The sequence below is a fragment of the Amphiura filiformis genome, chromosome 17 (assembly GCF_039555335.1).
Source record: "Amphiura filiformis chromosome 17, Afil_fr2py, whole genome shotgun sequence".
NCBI lineage: Eukaryota > Metazoa > Echinodermata > Ophiuroidea > Amphilepidida > Amphiuridae > Amphiura > Amphiura filiformis.
In genome coordinates this window covers 41,134,034-41,156,863 of record NC_092644.1, presented here as the reverse complement: position 1 = coordinate 41,156,863, position 22,830 = coordinate 41,134,034, and the positions used below count along the sequence as shown (strand labels likewise).

The following is a 22,830-nucleotide window of genomic DNA, read 5'->3' as shown; positions in this document are numbered from 1 at the left end:
CAATCATAAAAATGATTAAAAAACAAACCCAGAGAAGATGTATGATGGCGTTTGCATTAATGTTTGCTGAGACAGACATATTTCGTAATTCTGTAAGTATCAATGGCATAAATTTCTTTGTCATTGGGGAGATGAAGGTTTGTGTCAAATCTGAGAAGCGGAGCATAAAAAAGTAGTGTCTTTTCTTCCAAGAATAGTTTTCATAGAATCGATGGAACAAATTACATGCTCTACGCACACAAATTTAGCATTTCAACTTGTGGTCAAATATGACATTCAAGTGGACAAATGTGTGACCAGCATGCACAAATTTGACATTTTTAATGCTAAAATGGCCAAATATGAGCTGAAATTTGGTCACAAATATATACGCATTTGTATGATATTTATGACATATATTGGGGGATTTGTCCACTATGACTCTCCAGTATGTATGACTGTATTATAAAACAAGACATACTTATATCAATTTTCAGAAAATTCCATCATTTTAGCAACTTCAAAGCAATGGAAATTATTTGAGTATTGCTGCCCAATAGTTTGAAAAATATATAATAGCAGAGATGCCAACACTAATGTCCAAAAAATAGGGAGGTTTCTAACAAAAAATAGGGAGGTTTTCAAAATTGCATGCCACTTCAATGGCACATAACTTGTTAGAAATAGAGATGTTGCCAAATTTGGGTGTCAAAATGGACAAAAATGTTTCCAAAAATAGGGAACAAGGACTCAAATATTAGCCTTACCTGTCAAAAAATAACAAACAAACAATAAAAACAAACAGAAAAAAGAAAACCACTTTGATATTAAGAAAACTTGTTGATTTTGTTTGCTTTGCTTTGTGTTCATTTTATTTTGTTTTTCTTTGTTTTTATATAAAAAATGTGTACCCATATGCATAAGAAAAATTAATTTCAATATTTTTATAGAACAAACAGTCTGCACCTTTAAGACAGGAAAACAAGAGCTTTTGCACGGCCGTTTACTTGTTGGGACATGCAGAGCAGTTGACCATGCACGGCAGTGAGAATCTAAGAAGATCGAGATGGAAACAAACACAGTGTACATGCACTCTCTCTCTTTGGATGATGGCAGTATTGTTGCCAGGGTAGCGATGATGATGATGATGATGATGGAGGGGAAAACAGGAGAAATTCATCTGTGGTGACAAGATCAGCCTGCCCTCTTTAAAAAAGATGTTGCAACCCGGTATGGACATGGATTTATACTATATCTTGATTATGGGAAAAAGCAAATACTGCAAAAAATTCAAAGGTACGTATACAGGGGAAAAAATAACCAGAGGCACCAAAGGCAATAACCTTTAGCTGCAGTGAATAAAGTAGCCTTCCTGTTTGAAATATCAGCGGTAACCGGATGTAGGATTGAATTTATACTATACACTCTAAAAAAAAAAAAAAAGTTCTTAAGTGTCCTTGCCTTGGTGCCCTAGAAAATGTGTAACTTTGGGTGTATTCTTTAGCAAATGATTGCCTTGGTGGCCTAGCAGGTCTTAGCAGAATTGCCTCACTGCCCTCGCAAATGCCAAAACGAACTTTTTCCCCTGATATGAAAGAAAATAATAACCTTTAGCTGCAGTGAATAAAGTAGCCTTCCTATTTGAAATATCAGCGGTAACAGGATGTGGGACTGAATTTATATTATACATTCTTCAAAAAGAAAAGAGTTTTAAAGTGTCCTTCTGCTAGAACTCTCGTACTTGAACCCTCAAAAATGTTCCTGAAAATTTAAGACCCCTTCTGCAGCCTCTTTAGAGAACCAAATATCCTCAGAGTTACAAAACATCATTTTGTGGATAGCCACCCTCCCCCTCGATCCAGTTGTAGTTACCAAATAAGAAAGTCCGTAACTTAGGAAGCTGACCCCTCCCTCCCTGACCCGAAGGTCAACTTTGACCAAGTATTTTAACTAGTTTTCGTAATTGGATTTTTGACCTGACCCCCTCCCCTATTGTTAGTTTGTTTTATTTCTTCTTTAACCTATGACACTCAATTAGTTGAACATCTGTTCTTCATTGAGGCCCAGGGAAAAAAGTTTGTCCTGTCAAACAAACAGACTTTCATTTACAGGACATCATCAAACTGTTGGTTTGTTCCCTAACCTTTTCATGGCACACTTTCACATTCTCAGCTTACAAGTAAAGCAAATATAATAAACACAAGAAGCATATCAATAACAAACAATATCATATTTTGCTAAATGTCTAGTACATACTTTGTTTATCTATATAATAGAATATATACTAGAGATGGATGATTAAGATGATCTTGATGAAACACTCCAACACTTGTGATCAAATAAAACAATGATGACACCTATATAAAAACTTAAAAGCATCCTCAACTCTCCATATTCAAACAAAAGTTTCTTCACAGTGTTGTCAAGTTTGTACTGCCAAGAATTGCAACAGCAAGGGTTCTCAAGTACCCCAAAATTAAATAATACTGTCCTTTTTCAGCAAAGTAGCCACATTTTTCATCCAATAGCCCATTTTCTCACCCAATTTTTGACAATTCATGGCTAGGATATTATTAGAAGCTATGGTTGGCTTCCAAGTAGCCCTATTTGGTAGCTAAAAAGTGTCAAATACATCACCAGATCATTCCATTTTGAAATCCACACCCCGCTGGAAAAAAGGTGTGGCAGATTTAAGAATTCTAAATTTTCCTCATTTGAGACAAAATTGTACAAAATTCAACTGGATTGTAATACATCAGACATGAGATGGCGGTTCAATTAAAAGAGGCAAAGCGCCCAAAAGGAGGGAAATTAATTAATCTCCTTTATACAGGGAAGAAAAACTAAAAAAGGAGGACTTCCTCTAATCAGAGGAAGAATCTCATCCCTGGTACATTTCAACAATTTTCAACTAGAATTGAACAGAAAACTGGCAATTATTTCCAGCTGGATTGAACTTAATGCTCTGCATGCTAGCCATAGGCTTCAACATAAGAAGTCCCAAGTTTTGAGATATTTTCTCAAAATATCAAGAGCTATCTCAAGAACCATTGAACCAATACTAGGCTTGTTTGTACTCATTTTAATACATTTTTCATGCTCATTCCAAATATGGTCATGAAAATTCACATTTCTGAAATTTTTGACTTTAAAAAAAAAAATTGAAACTTGTCATCTGCAGTCGACACCCAGCGTGAAGAGAGTTAAGGTGAGATGGCAGTGAAATCTTCCGCAGGGGGTGTGGATTTTAAAAGGAATAACACATTATTTCCTGACTTTGATAGCTGGTAGTTTGCTGATGGTGGAGTATAATGACCTTCAAGTATCTGAGCTATGATGACATACTAAATATAAAGCAAACGTATCTTTTGATATTTTTAATTTACATGTCATTTACGTCTTTCAAGGATCACTAGAATTAATGTCAATGTATAAAGATAAACACAATCATCCCTCTCAAATTAATTCCAAAAAATAGAAGAAAAAAAAAGTAAAAATACTGAATTACCATTAACTTGTAATCAGTATTTAGAATGACGTCCACTCAAACAAAAAGGCACCTGTTTCACACAGCTCACTTAAAGCTTTAAGCTGAAGGCAGAAAACGGTTGTAAAATTCTTTTTCATTCATCTATTAAAACTAAATTAAAAACTACATTACTTGTCATAAACAAAATTTCCCTTAAAATCCGGTGTAAAATGAAAAAAAAAATCCTAGATTCCTGGATAGTTTATAACTATGTATTTTTAAAGCAAATGTCAAAGACCAATTCCTTTCAGGCAAAAAACACCATTGACAACACCATCAGTGAGCATCCAGATTGAAGCAGCAGAAAGAGGCAGAGGGCTCTCTTTTCATTCCAATATAGATGCAGGCGGCGAATGGCATGATAGAGCCGGCAACTTGTGAAACCACCCGGCCGTAAGGCATTTTCCATATACTCGGTTAGTTTTGTGGGGTTCATTATCGAACCCCAACGGTTTTAGTATGTATTTATATTATTTATTAACATAGGTCTATTTGTTTGTAATATTTCAAGCGTTTTAAAATTTCAAAATAATCCCATTCAATTACACGGTTGACGATGAAAATTTACTGAATTTAGAGAATGCACGGCGACCACCACCTGTATAGATGCATATTGAGGGTAAGGAAAACATGCAGTGTTTATAAAGATCTGACAACCTGTAAGAAGTATCTGACATGACTGTTTCTCTTAACATGCATGATTCTTTTTCTTTTTTGAGAAACTCTTGTGATTTTGTGTGAAAAAAAAGGTAACTTTGATATATATTTTTCATTATTCAGTAGCTAGGTTTATATAGTGTAATCAATCATAATTCCACAAAATTTATGGCTCCATTTATTTTCTGCTTGATACTGGTTTTGTAATGTATCAAACCCATCCTTTTTTGTATTCAGCTCCTGATCTGGTTGGGGACGAATCATTAAAAAAAAAATACGCAGGAACATTTCAAAGGTTACTTAGCTGTGAACAGTCAGCCAAATTGACTTACATTAAATCGGACCAGCACCAAAAAGTGACCCACAATAATATTTATTGCAAGTCAAAAGTAATGCCTCTCTTCTTTTGTTTTAGTCATTTTATGTACTAATGCAGCCAAAAAACAGGCTGATTTTTGTATATTAAAAAAAACCTAAAAACTAAAACAAGGGCAGTTCACAAACCACTAAGCTGGACCCTGGAGCTTCTAGAAATAATATCATGATATTGTTTCATATGAACTTTGGACATGTGGTATATGGTGGAATCTACTAGGGTCAGGATTAGGCCAGTTTTTAAAAGGCTAGAACTGAGCAGACCAACTGAAATTAAGGGAGTTCTCCCATTTGAGTGAGTAAGTGAGTAAGATTTACTCTTGTAGGCTGGACGCCAGGATCCAGCACAAGCTGCCCGAAAGTCATGATTTTATGATGGCATTTTGAGAGTCACATGCCAAACGATCAGGAGTATCTTCATTGGGCCGTCAATCATGGGCTGCGAATAAATCAATAATGGACTTAATTATACTGATTATTCCATGCTGCATATAGTAAGTGACTTACCTGTTGAGCTTCTATACTCTTCTTTTTCTGTGCTTCTCTTTCCTCCAAAGATAAAGTCCTTGATCCTTTGGCTGTAACAATTTCGGTCCTATTTCCACCGGATAGTCTCTTGAACAATCCTCTGCGTCTAGGCTTTGGGCTACCACCCGAACCAGCATCCTTTGTTGGACTCCGGCTTGGAGACGAATGCCTGTGTAAGAGTCTACGCTGTAGACTCTGCAGTGGTGCTTTCATGGCAGGGGAGCTTGGCGCTGACATAGTAATCCGTTCAATAGGATTGTGTACAAGAGCAGGAGATGACTGCGCAGAGGTCGACGAAGACGAATAGTCCATTATTTTCCGATTGTTATGGTTTGAGTTTGATGTGTTCAGAGCGGCTCGTAATTTCCGTACAATATCCATGTTTTCGTATTCCACTTCTCGACCTGGCACCTTGGATGTTTTCTCCTCACTACTGTCATTTTTGGCCAACTTTTTGATCCTATTTTCCTCCATCATGGGAGCACTTTGTGCCTTTTTGATAGGCTTTGGAGCACACGGCGGGGGACATCCTTTCTTCCCTTCGCAATTAGTCCTTCCAGCACTAATACTACTACTACTACTACTACACTGACTTTCTGTATTTCCCTCATTTTCACAAGGCTTAACCTCCTCTGGTGTTGGTATTTTTTCCGACACATTAGCACCTGGTTGTTCTGGCTGCGGTTGAACAATTTTATTTTGCAGAATTGTTGTTGTTGTTGTTGTTGTCGTCATTCCATTGGTATCGCCTTTATTATTGCTATCCATGGTGCATGGCCTGATATCACTGGACATCGACAAGCTCCTACCATCTAGGCCCTGCAAGAAATAACAAAAAAATAATTAATCATCAGTTGAATACTTGTATTTTGAGGGGTTAGTGCAAAGAATGCCCCATCTGCATTAGCTGCCAGGTGTCGTATTTTTTAGATGTGTACAATACAGAATGCTGAAATTGTCAAATGTCTATAGGGCAGCTATTGCAGATAGGACCTTCTTGAACTATCACCTCAATATCAAGGGTTTTGTGCAAAGATTGCCCCATCTGCAATAGCTGCCAGGTGCCATATGTATACAATATAGAATGCAGAAATGGTCACATGTCTATAAGGCAGCTATTGCAGGTAGGACCTTCTTGAACTATCATCTCAATATCAAGGGTTTTGTGCAAAGATTGCACTATCTGCAATAGCTGCCAGGTGCCAGATGTGTACAATATAGAATGCAGAAATGGTCACATGTTTATAAGGCAGCTATTGCAGATAGGGCCTTCTTGAACTAACCCCCTGATTTACATCTCACATTGTGTAGCAGCTTCTGTTTCAACCTACAGATATTAAATTAGAGAAACACGTACAAACATAACAAAGTAAAACATGAGCTTATGATAACTTTGTGATCAATTTTATTGGTGGAAAATTACTATTTACAAATAAGTAGATGGGCTTTCTTGATGGTAGGTGTCACATTCTTGCACGTTTGTGCATCTTGGGACCCCTTACTTTTTTGTTTTGGATGGTTTGGACCCCTTAAATTACAAGTTGAAATTGACCAACGGGTCCGATCAAAACTGCATAAACCTCTTAAATTTTATGATACACAGATGCTTAAATTATGTAAATCTTTTGTCGAGTTGCTCATAATAAAATTTCGACATTGTCGATACAAAATGGACCCAGTTATGACACAGAAAACCCAAGAAATCTTCCTAAAAAAGCATTCCAAAATCATGGTTGTCAATACAATAAGGACAAGAAAAAAGAATGTATGTCTCAGACACCCGCGTGCATTGCTATGTGAAATCCAATTTAGCGCTACGCGTTGGCCGTTGTTTTGTTTTTTCCCCTATTTTCATTTTTTCAGTATTGTATAGCGATCCAATTTTGTCTTTTTTTGCAGTTTGGTTGTTGGTTTTTGTACACATTTCGCCATGATTGTAAAAGAGACAAACAAAACTTTTCATTGTGTATAGGCCTTATTACTATGTTTCTGTATTTGAATATCAAAAAGTACATAAATATTGTGCCTTGACTGTAAAAAAAATAATAAATAAAAATATCGCATATCTCATATTCTTAAAAAAATTTAAAAAAATAAAAAAATGCATAGCACTTAGCCTTTTTACTAAATGTGTCTGAGACATACTTTCTTTTTTATTTGGCCTAACAATGCAATAATATCGATCTTGACAAGTTACCATCTACTCCAACATATTTGTAGGCAAGTTATTTTGTGGACTCTAAATAAGTACTTGACCATTTTCAAAGTTCAGAACTTCGGGCCCCTTAAAATTCTCATTGGACCCCTTAAATTTGGGTTTTGCAGGGCTTAGAGGGTCTGGAAAAAATCAATTGGAGCCTTTAAATTTTTGAGCTTGCGCTATACCTCAAGGGTGTGATTCTAAGCTTGTGAAACATCCAGAAAATAGTAAAATAAATCAAGAAAAACAGTGTGAAATCAAGCAAAAATACCCTAAAACAGGTTGAAAATCAAAAAAATTGCGTAAATAGACAAATCACACCCATGTATACCTGCTTGATTGGAATTCATAATAAGTAAGTAGACACATCTGATGACAGCTTGACCACTAACATAGGGATTGGTCACCCACCTTTAATTGAACAAGCACAAACATGCCTCATACTGATCTAGCCATTTTCAGGTATTTCTTTTCCCCTGAACAAACATCTTATAGGTCAATACCCAGTCTTTTTGCTTTGGACACAATGGAAGAACCTCTATAACATTTTTCAAGGAATCTTCACAAAAAGCGAGTGTCTAGAGAGATCTTGACCAATGGTGCAACGACATCACGTACAATGGGTATAAACAGCAAAGTACCTCATCAATGTGTAAGTTGAGAAGTTTCTTATTGAAATTTGAGTCTTGTAATGAGAATTTTCTTTTACAGGTTTGCTGGATACAATTTCTAATCTGTCTCCGTGCGTACAGTTGAATTGCACACGTGAGGCCCCACCTTTAAACACAACCACTTCCGTTACTCGTGAAAAACAATACTTCAGGTGGATTAGTGTAAATACAAAATAGATAAGATAGACTTGTGGTCAATTCGTCCGTTGATTTTCAGGGAAATTTTATCCTGCTTCACAAATAGAATATATTGAAAAGATGTAAGTGTTTGGTTGGTTCCTAAAGATAATTGGTACCAACAGAGTCATGGGTCATTTTCTAGAAAATATTAAAAAATATAAAATTTGATTACATTTGAAATTTAGAAAAAAAAAACACATATTAAAAAATGTTACATTCACATTGCTAAATCTATTAATATTAAGGAAATATTTTGCTGCATTTCGGAGATATTGTCATTTGAATTAAAAAATATATTACTGTATCGGGCTATTACAGTTGAAATCAATACACCCCCTATGGAAGACATGACCTTAATCTCCCACAAAAGGGGTGTAGATCTTAAATGGAGTCACCCATTTAGGTAACCTCATTTGAAATTCACACTCCTTTAATGTGAAGCTTTAAGGTCATGTCTTCCATAGGGGTAGGTGGATTTTAAGTGGAAGCCCATTCTGCTCACAAGAGACTTCAGATAAATTACTTCACTGACACTGCTTATGTTTACACACAAAAGTACTTGGACTGAATAAAACAAAGCTCTATATTCCATTGGCATGATTTTGTCCCAATGTATACAAACATTAAGCTCAATTATATTACTAGTATTTTATAAACATCTTTGAAATCAATATTTATTGCTTCCTACATATTTGATTAAAAACCTGACAGATTTCACCTGTTTTGTCATATTTCCTGTCACGTAATATGATTATTGTTATCCACTTGCCAGAAAACAGGACATGCCTAAAAAGACCCAGATGCTAAACAGGATGTATTATTTCCAAGATTTTAAATCCTTATTAAAGCTGATTATTCTTGCCAAACTAACAAAATAAATGTAAAAACTAGACAATTCTATTCCAACTGACAAGCAGAGAACCAAATAAAAGTGTGCCACACTAACAAAGGGTAAATTTAAAAATGGCAAAAATGTGACACAACATCCAATGGGGGTAAAAACAAATAAATACACAATTTTTTTTTATAGAAAAAAGCTCAATAATAAAACTAGTTCCCCAATTATTTTCCGCATCATGTTAAAACAATCATACAAATTAGAAACCCGTCACTTTCACAGAGCTTGTATTCAGCAAGGGTCAAGCCTATGGTTTGGTTCACAGGCATGGCAACCCAATTGGACTAATTTCAAAGATTTTCCTTGCAACTTTTAACAATAGTCTGTCCCATAGAAACCATTGGTTAAGAGAAAAAAAATTGGGTGACTTTTCAATATTGGCTCCCATGACTTCAAGTAGTTTCATGTCTCATAGAAAGCAGTGGTTAAGGAAGAAATTGGATGCCTTTTCGATAATTTGACCTGTGATTGGTGCTGAAAATATTTCACAACCCTAAATCCACATTAGATGACAAAAGTCTGGAAACAATGTAAATTTCTAGACACATTCTACTCTCACATATACAGGCTGTATCAAAATGATTGGTACCCATTAATTTTGCTTTGCCGTTTATTGCCATTCAGTAGTCAAGTTAGCTCAATCGTTAAGGCCTTCGACTATGGTGCGAGAGGTTGCGGGTTCGAACCCTGGTGGTGGTGCCTAGTATACTCTGGTGGAAAAATTGAGTTAGCTTGAAATTCCCCTGGACAAGGAACTTACTGCTAATTTGTCTCGTTGTAACCCGTACGAAACTCGGGGAGCTGATCCTGGTTGCGAAGGTTATTTGTGGAATGTCAAGGGTGTGCGCTCTTATAGCAGCAAATTCCCTGAATTGTTGTTTAATGGTTTATGGATTGATGTGGGGCTGTAGTGGTCAGCGACAACCTGTAAAGTGTGCTGAGGCTTGTGGATCAACGTCTAGGCGTTGTGCCTGTGCGTAGCGCACTATAAATCACTACGCTTTTTTTTTATTATTGGATATTGCAATATTGGATACTCTTGAAATGCCCACAATGTGTAGTTTATGATTATTACAATATCTTAATATTGCCCAGATTGAAAGAATTGAAGCAGGTATATCAACATGATTGTGACAGAATTAAATAAGCAATACTAGGATATATGAACATGTTGAAGGAACCTAAAACCACAAAAAGAGCAGAGAAAACCACAGTGAAGCAAATAAATGTGAAATTAGAGAGTATGGTGACCTAACAGCATTCAACTCATGATTCTAAGATTGTAGGTTTGATTCGTTGCCTTTTTGATAAAATATAAAATAAATAAAGCAAATTTGCTGTACACAGTGATTTACAAACAATATGTTGAGACGAAAGCTAATCACACAGGACCAACAAAATGCAGGAGGCAATGTAAAATGCAGCATATGACATAACAAAAAAAATGCACACAACTGCCAGATTATACATATGGGTCATTACTGCTACTTGTTGAATTATAACATATTGCACTTGCTTTTTTCTTATATTTTTCACGTTTTCCACCTTCTTAATTTTGCCTATATTTTAAACTATGCAAAATTTCTACTTCACGTAAGTGGGTCATATCATATAACATATGAAGAGTTGGGATGTAAAAGGCTAAATATTTAAAAGCTGCCTTAAGTGTTGTGTATTGTCAATATTGCTATTTTATGCAGAGAGGTTACCTTATAATGGTTAATTAACCCTAACCTTTCCAAACATCTAAAAACCTTAATTCCAACAGCATATGCACCGGCAGGTATCCCATGTGATGTGATTGCATCATCATGCAAACAGTGATATGGCGACAGAAAGCTTGATCGGGCAAGCTACACCAGTACACCCCACGCGTGGCAAGGTGGACCTATGCATGTCTCTGGTACCCAAGAGGTCGATGGTTCAAAACCACCCAGGAAAAAAAGTTTCCTCTTCTTCTTCTTTCTTTCTTCCCTCCTTCTTCCCTTCCCCCTTGCCAAAAAGCAACTGAGGCATTAGGGTTAAAGATGGGACACTGAATAAAGTATATAAAAAGTTTATGCCCTTTCAAAAAAAAATCAATAACAACTGACGGAGAGAACACAGGGCAGCCATTGGACAAACCGTATTTTGCAGCTATACTTGTTTTATTTTCCCCTCATCATATACATAAAAAATACTATAGGTGAGTAAGCAGTTCGATAACCTATAGGTGCTGTAAAAGCCAACATTTTCTGTGGAACATTCATTTTTGTGTTTTTTTGCGCTAAATGAAGCTACCACGAAAATAAAAATTAAAGTAATTTCTGTATATGTCTATTCGCCGTAGAGTGGCGTAGTTAATCGGATTAACTACCATAGCAATAGAGGAATACAATTTTGACTATATATCGGCCTGCACTACAACGTTCACTCGGTACTTATGCATTGAACCATAGATGTCAAAGAACAGGGATAAAGACCTGTATCATAATTCTATAGAATATGCATATTATGCTGATCACTTGCACCTGTTAAGAGGGCAACCTGCTTGTAGTGCAGGGCGATATATTCAAAAACTGTATTCCTCTATTGCTATGGTTGTTAATCCGATTATGACGTCACTTCTACGGCAAATAGTCTAGATGTAAGAAAACTCAAAATTGTGATGCGATCAAGCTATAAAATGAGTCTGATGTCGATTAAAATTAAAATTTGGTTTTCAATTTCATTGCATGAACCATTTTCAGAGCTTCATTTTGCTGAAAACTCCATCATAATTAGACCTCTGGTTCTAGAGATAGTGGCCACTTTAGTGTTGCTCAGAACAACAAAATACAAAGGAAGTTGAATACTATTATTGGCTATATCTCCAAATCAATATTCCCGACATCCAACTGATTTTACTTCATTGCATCACAATTTTTGTGAACTTAAAAAACAAAGAAAGTAGTTCAAAATAGGCGAAATGTGAAAAATACTACTATTACAGCTGGTCATTGACTCAATTCTGTCACCTTACTTAACATGTCTGCTCTAAATCATTACAAATATGGGACATATGTACAAGATTTGTGGCACAGCAAATGAAGGTAACACTTAGGCTCATTATGGGGGGGGGTCCATATAAATGGTTAACGTGTCTCCTTCTGTTAAGAAATTACCCCTTTCCCTCATCAGATACATAAAATTGCTAGATGAGTAAACAGGTTGATAACCCAGGACAGGTACTAGTAGGCCGGTCATTGACTCAATTCTCTCACCTTACACGTCTGCCTTCTCAAATGATTGCTCTAAATCATTACGAATACAGGACACTATGTACATATATTATGGTTAATCAAGTTAAAACTTCAGCTTAGTATGTGGGTGGGGGTCTCTGTTTACAAATGTTTAGTGATCCAATTTCAGACTTTTGGTATAAGAATGGTCCCTTTTCCCCTCATCAGATACATAAAACCACTTGATGAGTAACCAGGTTGATAACCCAGGTACTAGTAGGTCATTGACTCTATTCTGCCACTTTACATGTCTGTCTGTCTGTCTGCTTGCATGATGCACTAAATCATTATGCCTATATTATGGTAAATCAAGTTTTTAAAAAAATCAGCTCAATATGGGGGGGGGGGGCCTCTGTGTACAAATGGTTAATGAGTCTAATTTCAGGATTCTGGTATAAGTATGGCCCCTTTTCCCCTCATCAGATACATAAAACCACTTGATGAGTAACCAGGTTGATAACCCAGGTACTAGTGCCTGTCTGCACATGTGATTGCTCTAAATCATTACAAATACAGGACACTATGTACATTATATTGTGGTAAATCAAATTAAAAACTTCAGCTTAATATGTGGGTGTGAGGGGTGGGGTCTCTGTGCACAAATGTTTAATGTGGCTAATTTCAGGATTATGGAATTGGGATGGCCCCCTCATCATATACATTAAATCACAGATAACACCTCTAGGTTTCATTATCATTGAGGTATAGGACTTTTTATTTTTTCGGAGAAGAGCAGGTAGGGCAACTACTTGCTTATATTTCTACATGTTCATACTACATACTCTGAAAATTTTAGAAAATTTGCACGAGTCCGTTTTTTTTTTTTTTTTTTTTTGTTCCTAAAATGGGGGGTTATAGCGCCCTCAACGGGCACTCTCTCCATAGGGCTACATGTAAAGATCAGTTATAGACAAATGGCCCTAAAATAAAACGGACTCGTGCGAATTTCCTCAAATTTTGCATATGATGTTGATTTAACATCTGGAATGTAATGCAAGTGATGTCGTTGCTGTTCTTCTAAATTCATTTTTAAAATGTCCGCCCCAGACCAAGGTGATATAAGTAAGCATTTTGATAACCCAGGTACTAGTAGGTTATTGATTCAATTCTCTCACTTTACATGTTTGCCTGTCTGCACAATCATTATGAATACAGGACACTCTGTATATCAGAGAAACCTGAAACTGGTGAGAAAATCCTGAAACGGGCTGAAAATAAATAAAAACACAGAAATTTGGACTTGTAAAAAACCTGAATTCAGGCTAAAACCTAAAAAGTGGCATTTCTGGTATATGTACAGGATTTGTAGCATATCAAGTTAAAAATTCAGCTCAATATGGGGGGGGGGGGCATGTGTATATGTACAAATGGTTAATGAGTCAATTTCAGGCTTCTGGTATAAAGAATGGCACCTTTTGACCTCATCAGATACATAATATCAATTGGATGAGTAAGCAGGTAGGCCACTGACTTCATTATCTCATCTTACATGTCTGCCTGTCTGCACAAATGATGCTCTAAATCATTACGAATACAGGGCACTATGTACAAATGCAAGATTTGTGGCAAAACTTAGGCTCAAACCAAACTAAACTGCAGTACTCTTCCCATGCCCAATATTAGGTTAAGTCCTCATTGCCCAGTACCAGTATCATGTCAACTTTGGCTGCCACATCAAAAGTAATTATTCAGAATGGTACAATAATCAATATGTCAAAATTGTTCAAACATGAAACAATGCTTAGCTTTTTTCTAGACAAATTGTGTATTTAATGCATAAGCTATAGAATACATTATCAGAGGAGTTCAACAGTAACTGTGATCAGAGGTAGTTCAACGTCAACTGTGATCAGAGGTAGTTCAACAGTAACTGTGATCAGGGGTAATTCAACAGTAACTGTGATCAGAGGTAGTTCAACAGTAACTGTGATCCGAGGTAATTCAACATCAACTGTGATCAGAGGAGTTCAACAGTAACTGTGATCAGAGGTAGTTCAACAGTAACTGTGATCCGAGGTAATTCAACATCAACTGTGATCAGAGGAGTTCAACAGTAACTATGATCAGAGGTAGTTCAACAGTAACTGTGATCAGAGGTAGTTCAACAGTAATTGTGATCAGAGGTAGTTCAACAGTAACTGTGATCATAGGTAGTTCAACAGTAATTGTGATCAGAGGTAATTCAACATCAACTGTGATCAGAGGTAGTTCAACAGTAACTGTGATCAGGGGTAATTCAACAGTAACTGTGATCAGAGGTAGTTCAACAGTAACTGTGATCAGGGGTAATTCAACAATAACTGTGATCAGAGGTAGTTCAACAGTAACTGTGATCAGAGGTAGTTCAACAGTAACTGTAGCCAGTGGTAGTTCAACATTAACTGTGATCAGAGGTAGTTCAACATTAACAACAGAAAAAAGCTAAGAGAGAGAGAGTTCAACTGTCACTAATCAGAGGTAGTTCAACAGTAACTCCCATCAGATGTAGTTCAACTGTCACTGATCAGAGGTAGTTCACCATATTAATTTTGTCACCATGTTGTATGTCAGCACAGCCACCTGTTCCCAATCATTTTTGAAGTTGGCCAATGATACAAGGGATGACATTCAACCTACTCATACTGTCATACAGTATAACAGACATATATATTAGCATTCGGTCCTAACATTCAATCATGTCACCATATTACAGTCCTGCATTAGTGACTGACTGCTCTAAATTATGTTTAGGAGACAATCCAACCACCATACTGAGCAGCATCAAGGACGCCCTCAATATGAATATATGATAGATCTTGTGGTAATTTGACAAAGATATTAATTGCACAGAGTATAAAGCAGGGATTCAAGCCAACTCTTGGCAAAATGTAGCCCCTGGTAAAAGTTTTGGGAAAAAAATTGGAAAATTTAGAACAGAGGATGGAAATGATCAGTACAATTTTTAATTTTTAAACATATTTTACACCAGTTGAAAAGTATAATATTTAATGTTTATTGCTTAAAGGAGTCTTGTTCATAATGTTGATAAATTCATCGTGGAAGGGACTACAAAAGCAGACTATTGACTTGTTTGGCATTACACAAAAACTGTCAATATTTACCTACATGAATAAAAAGAGTGGGTTGATCTACCTGTATGTCTGTGGTAACTTTTGAATTACACATGATCAACAAGTGAACTACCTCTGATTACAGTAACTGTTGACCTACTTCTGATCACTGTTGAACTATATGAACTACTTCTGATCAGTTACTGTTGAATCACCTCTGATTACAGTTACTGTTGAACTAACTCTGATCACAGTTATTGTTGAACTACCTCTGATCACAGTTACTGTTGAACTACCTCTGATCACAGTTACTGTTGAACTACCTCTGATCACACTTACTGTTGAAATACCTCTGATTACAGTTACTATTGAACTGCCTCTGATCACAGTTACTGTTGAACTACCTCTGATCACAGTTACTGTTGAACTACCTCTTGATCACAGTTACTGTTGAACTACCTCTGATAGCGGTTAAGGTTGAACTAAATGTTGAACTACCTCTGATCACAGTTACTGTTAAACTACATCTGATGACAGTTACTGTTGAACTACCTCTGATAGCAGTTAATGTTGAACTAAATGTTGAACTACCTCTGATCAGTTGTTGTTTAATTACCTCTGATCACTGTTACAGTTGAGCTGTCTCTGACCAGTTACTGTTAAACTACCTTTGATAACAGTTACTGTTGACCTCTGATCATAGTTAATGTTGAACTAGTGAACTACCTCTGATCACATTTACTGTTGAACTATCTATGATAGCAGTTAATGTTGAACTAAATGTTGAACTACCTCTGATCAGTTGCTGTTGAATTACCTCTGATCACAGTTACTGTTGAACTACCCCTGATCACAGTTACTGTTGAACTACCTCTGATCACAGTTACTGTTGAACTATCTATGATAGCAGTTAAGGTTGAACTAAATGTTGAATTACCTCTGATTAGATACTGTTGAACTATCACAGTTGCTGTTGAACTACCTCTGATCAACGTTACTGTTGAACTATTTCTATTGTGCTACCTATTGAACTGTACCTCTGAGCTTCTGCTAATTATAATTACTGTTGATCTACCTCATATTTAATGGTCTACCCCACCATTGCAAATTCATATATTGGGTGGTATTATATACTCTGAACAGATTTTGATCACTTTCAATCACATATGACTAGTATTACCTTACCACAGGCGAATACAACACTACTTTATGCTATTTTAATATATTTTAAGTTAGACACGTTTCATAATCATTTTGTAACCGCAAGATAAACAAATCATCATGATTTTATTACACCAACACGAAATGAATTTATCAAAAACCACTTTATTGTACATACTTCAATCACAATAAGTTTACATTCAGGGCTCATTGTTAATCAGTTTGAATATCAACCTTGAAACTAGCAAGCCTATATTAATTTATATTACCATCAATATTTAATTTTATCACAGTAATTTACCGACTAGGCAAAGTCATTCAACCTACTATGATGTGAATGTACACCTAGTACATTTTAAAGGTTATTTCACACAAAGTTTTGATGTCCAAAAACTAAACAGACAACCAATGTCAATGACTTCAATTAAACTACAATGAAAAAGGTCTTTTCTGACCATTGTATCAAAATGAGGGATACTGTCTTTGGAAGCCCCTAGATAAAACACTTCAAAGTTTTATAATTTTATATTTTATTTGATATTGTGAGTAAAAATGGATAACCTGAACTCTATATACATGAATGAATGAACAGGAAAAACAACCACATGTTCGATATATAAGTGCAATTTTCAGTCACAAAATGTACATCTGAAAGAACTGGAAAATTAATTAATGTTTCTTCATGTCAAAAGTCACCTCTTGAAAAAGGTTCACTTTGCTCAAAGGGAGGAACATGAATGGTATTCTTCTGATAAAAGGTCAAAGTTTAAGGCTGCAAGATCTACTCAATCCACAGGTAGCACTACTTTCATGCTCTGTTGCTATTAGTATACTATCCAGAGAGGTTGCGCCTTCAGTTGGTCGCGCAAGTCCGTGAGGGCCACAAACTGTGACTATCAGGGGGAGCTTGAGCCCAAACTTGGACTCTCGGTACAGGTGTGGTGCCAGTAGGTAAAAAATCAACCCATATTTCTATATAGTAGCAAATTGTATTAAATATATCACCCATTCTTATATAATGAAAGACAGAGATAAAAAGAATTTATCGTGTCGGACATCATCTATCAATCAAACTCAAGCATAGATGAGCAATCTTCATGAGTTTTTTTTTGTTGTTGAAGAAAATCACAATAAATATTCAGATGTCTGAAATGCCATCCTCATAATTTACTGACAATGGGCTGCTCAATGAGGAAAAAATGTATATCAACCTTTGATATTTTGTGAGGCCCTTTGTGGAGATGACATTTATATGTGAAGGCAAGAGAATCCCAAAGAGAATAGATTTAATGGCTGCCTTCAAGTGAATATTTAATTAGCCAAAGAGAATCCAATAAACTATAGTATGTCCAGTATAAAGTAGGACATGACCCCAACTATTAACCTTTGTTATCTTATACACCCTATCCAATGTCATGATCCATCTTTTCTAAAATATGATTCCTAACAACTCAAGTATGTTCTACCCTAAGTTGACTACATGACCTTGGTCCCATTTGGGTAAGAGCTATACATTTTAGGGTAGGTCATGTGCAACCTCATACTGGACAGACTCTAGCAATTTGTCATAATTATGTCTGTATAATAAATAACTTGTATGGTGATTAGAGTTGTTGAAAAACTGAAGGACCACTACCTCCAGACTTAATACCTAGAATGAGTAATAAAAAATTACAAAATGCAGCTATTTATATTTCTTTGCTGTTCTAACATGGCAACTATCATATCCTTCATGCATGTCAAAACATTGTTATCCTTAAACTAAAACTTTCAGACTTTGACTGAAAAACTTGACATATATGACATGAACTGATTCAATCAGGCTGAAGGAGGCAATTTTGACAATGAAGTTACCATCATTACCACGCTGCAGTTGGAGTATATCCCTAGCATTGACTGTAAAGGTGGTGAGCTTATATACAATGCCCATTTATGTTAGCTGTATGTATTTTTGTTGCCTGTATCCCAATTTCACAATGTGCTTTTCTAGAAAATAGATGCACACCCTCTATCAGTCTATAATATCGAATTGATTAATTCGAATTAAACAATTCATCGAGTGGCCATGGGCAGCGCCATTAGACATGTTACAAGACTACCAAGTGACAGGTGATGGACCGTACCCACACAATTGAATAGGCACTTTTTTGATAATTTTCATCAAGGTTACTCAAAAGTTACCTAGCTAATTTATTATACATCAGGGGTCTCTGCCTTTTTAATATGTTATGAAAAACTTAATTTTAAAAATATCTACCGACGGGAATAAAAATCCATCGACGGATAGTCTTGTTATGCTCTCACAAACTTAGAAAAAAAATCTGAAAAATCCAACATTTTGGTCTAAAACATGCCCAAGGTTACTGCTGTCCCATTCAAAAGTACAAGAAGACCACCTACAGCGTTGAGGTCAACTTTCTAGACTTCCTGTCTACTGGCAGTAATGGCTACTACCCAGTGCTAACATCAATGAATTGTTTAATTCGAATTAATCAATTCGATATTATAGACTGTCTATAGAGGAGCTCGGATTTCCTGACTTTTTGACCAGTTTCGATTGCTGGAAATACAGACTTTCAAAGTGTCTAAATATGAACAAATCCAGCAAAAATCAGTTCATAATTGAAAATCCTAAATTTGAGAAGCTCTTTTTGGACAATTTCATGTTTTTTTGATGCATTTCATTGCATTTCCAAGTAACATTGGCAACTGTAATACCAGTCGTTTTCAAGAAGCAAACCTGAAAATCCAGTCATTACTTTTATTCGAGAATTTACTCCTCTACAGGGATTGTACACTTATTTTTCAAGAAAAGCCACCTTTGGGATGGATAGATCAGATCACATCAAATATTCAACCATTTCTCATCACCAATGGGCTATTCCAGTTGAAATACACACTACCCCTGTGGAAGATTGTGGAAATATCCTTCCACAGGAGGAGTATGCTTTTCAAATGTAATTGGTCAGCATTAATCATTTTGAAACCCATACTCCCCCGTATTATGGCTTTACCTATATCTTCCACAACTGGAGTGAGTAATTTAAATGGAAGTTACCCAATTGTCTATTCTATTCAAAACTCATACTCCCTCTGTGGAAGACTTAAGCAAAATCTTCCACAGGGGTAGTGTGGATTTTAAATGGAATAGCCCAATTATCCTCATTTTTCATTTCTGCAACTTCCTGTCTTTACCATCTCTCTATTATTTCCCTTTATCTCACATACAACACTATCCCTTTGACCTATTTTCACGTTGAGATGATTGCAGATGCGAGATTAAAAACAAATGATATAATATCTTGCCAGCCTACGGTGCTGTCAAATCTGCACCTGTGATTCCTAATAAATATTTGCATTTTACAAGCATTCAATCCTATATTCAGACAAATTTGCCGATTGTTATGCACGAGGCAAAGCAAATCACAAATTTGCATTCATTGAATTTTCATTCGACTACTATAGGAAAATCAAAACACGTTGTAATTAAATTTTAGTAAGTCAGTTTTAACGAGAAATGTGAATAACAAAAGTTGTTGCAGATGGAATAAAAAATATTTTTTCAAGTATACTAAGGTCAGAAACCTTTTTCTTGTTCATTTCAGGTTTACTACGGAAAGAGACCTTTTTCTTGTTCATTTCAGGTATACATCAATTTTGTAGACAAATTGAAAAGGAAAGCTTTTGTGATAGCATACACACAAGGGACATAGTGTGTCTATTGTGGCTAAATCTTAGAGTAAATTGCTTCCTTCCTCTTTAATGGAATACTCAATAATCTCTTCAAAGTTGATGGGCAATGGGCATACATATATAAGTTGTTTGACACAAGTAGGTCTCTGGCCATTTGGATGGATTGATAAAACTCACTATAAATCTATCAAGACTACATTGGGAAAACACTCTGTGATTCACAACAACAACATTTGGGTTAGGCCATCTTAATTAAATCCTGTGTCTCAAAGCTGCCGCGCGCGTTAGTAAAATTGTGCGCAGTAGTCATCTTTTTTTTTTTTTTTAAACAAAAGGCTAAAATAAAATTCAAAATTAGTATTTGATTTCAAGTTTTAAAAAAATAATAAAAGAGAAGAATAATAGTTTGTAGCAGTGACTTTTTTGTCTGCTATTCCAACATTTGCAACATTGGATATTATTTGCACAAAATGCTTGTCCGAAATCCTGTACTAACACAAAATAAAAATTAAAAAAAAAAAAAAATACAGTAAAGAACACCGCATTCCGCATTAGGTTTAGAATTTCTCACAAGCTTTGAGACACAGGATTTAATTAAGATGGCCTTATCTTTAATTTGGCCTTATCTTTATCCATAGGCTTCAATATAAAAAAAAAAAGACATTTTGTCAAAATATCAAGAGCTATCTCGAGAACTGTTGAACCAATCCTAGGCTTGTTTGTACTTATTTTAATGTATATTTTGATACCCATTCCAAATATGCTCATGATAATGTCACAATTTTTGAATTATTCAACACTTGTCGTCTGCAGTCGACATCTGCAAGGAGAGTTAAAAACAAGTTTTTCATGAATTCAATTATTTTTTCAGATATTTTTCAGATCTTGTTTATCAACATAAAAAATTCAAGTATGGCTTGGGACAACAGAAGTGGGAAATTATTACTTGATGAATGCGTATTGCTATCGTTCAGTTGTCATTTTTGTTGTTTATTGTTGCGATTTTCCAATAAGGCCAAAAAAAAAAGGTTCATCTCAAAGCTTGCGCGCGCGTTTGTAAAATCCAATTTGAAAAAAAAAAAAATGCGGAAATTTTTTTTATTTCAAAAAAAATAAAAATTTAAAGTTTTTTCCAGAAAAAATAGGCGAAAATCAGATTTTTTTCTCAAAATACCATGAAAAAAAGTCGGGAATAAAAAATCGCATTTCGCATTTGTTTTTAAATTTCTCGTGAGCTTTGAGACAAATCTTTTTTTTTTTTGCCTAACTATAATTTTTTAATATCCATGATAACACAAGTTCAGTTATATGGAATTTACAATGGGCAAGAAGTTAAATTAAAAATTAATTTAGCTTGACAACTGCCTCACCTTGGACTATTCCAGTTGAAATCCATACACCCCTTACAAAGGACATGATCTTTAATAATTGTCTACACAGGGAGTATCAATTTCAAATGGGTTTACCCGACTCCATTTGAAATCTACACCCCCTGCGTGGGAAATTAATGTCATGTCTTCCATAAGGGGTGTATGGCTTTCAACTGGAATAACCTTTTGTTTCATCTCATCACAAATAAAGAACTGGTTATTTGAGTGAGTATTAACACACATAGCCAGCAAGTGACATTTGATGACCCTTTCCAGACCATCCAAATGGTATTTATATAATTAACTTCTCAACATTGACACAGGGTGGTCTCTGGAGATATATAGAAAGTATCTGACCATCCTTGTTTTCTTTGTAATAGTCTCTGCTTAATGAAATTTTACAGGTGGAAGTGTTATATCAGTTATATCCGCTGGATATTTCAGGGATGTGAGTGGAGGCAAATTAAAAAACGAGGAAGACCTGAAAATAATAAGGACAATTGAGATAAATACTGCATAGCTATGGTTTTGTACAGGACGGAAACAGTCCGATAGTTTCCAATTTTTGTGTGTGTAGTTGAGCCAATCAAAAAATGTGGAAATTCGTGGAAACAGGTAATTCTCACATCCCTGATATTTCAAATTATATGTGTCTTATTGTGTTATCAGCTGAAGCTTAACTGGCAAGGTTAACCCTATGAGAACTACCTGCTGATTGGCCAAAAAGAAGTTTTCATTATCAATTGGACCAATCAGCAACATTGTTAGAATAATTTCACCACATAAAAAAATTGGGGTGAATTATTTGCAAAGCTCCATTCTGATTGGTGATTAAAGTGAAGATATTACGTAATTGACCAATCAAAGGCAATGTTAGATCGGCAGGTAGTGCTTAGGGCGTTAAGGTTCATTTGACCAGGTTTAAGTTCATTTGTTGGCCAGGTTTAAGGTGCATTTGTTAAGTTTTATCTTGAAATTTTACTCTGGAATGAGTGAAATGCACTTTAGAAAGAGTGTATAATAAGCTTGCAATTCACTGCCAAAAGAATGAAATTTCACTAGGCAATCCATTACAGAGTGAAAATTCACTCCTACATTTTGAGAGTACCACAAATTTCACAAAAACACACTAATAAGCTAGTATAATTGGTGGCTTATGAGCTGTTACTTTGTGATTACATGTGCAGCTACATGTGTAATAATATGACACCTGTCTCTATCATGTATGTACCATTGGCAGAACCAAAATTGTCATTTAAGTCCAGTGGCTTAGGGAAAC

General features: G+C 35.6%; 1 protein-coding gene across 1 annotated transcript in view; it reads right to left on the bottom strand.

Moving 5' to 3' along the window:
- The window catches only part of LOC140137800 (uncharacterized), a 571,667-nt gene that overhangs the window by 252,794 nt on the left and 296,043 nt on the right, over window positions 1–22,830 (bottom strand). Inside the window, 1 exon segment of the mRNA XM_072159582.1 lies at window positions 5,048–5,887. Coding sequence (XP_072015683.1) covers window positions 5,048–5,887 — 840 coding nt within the window.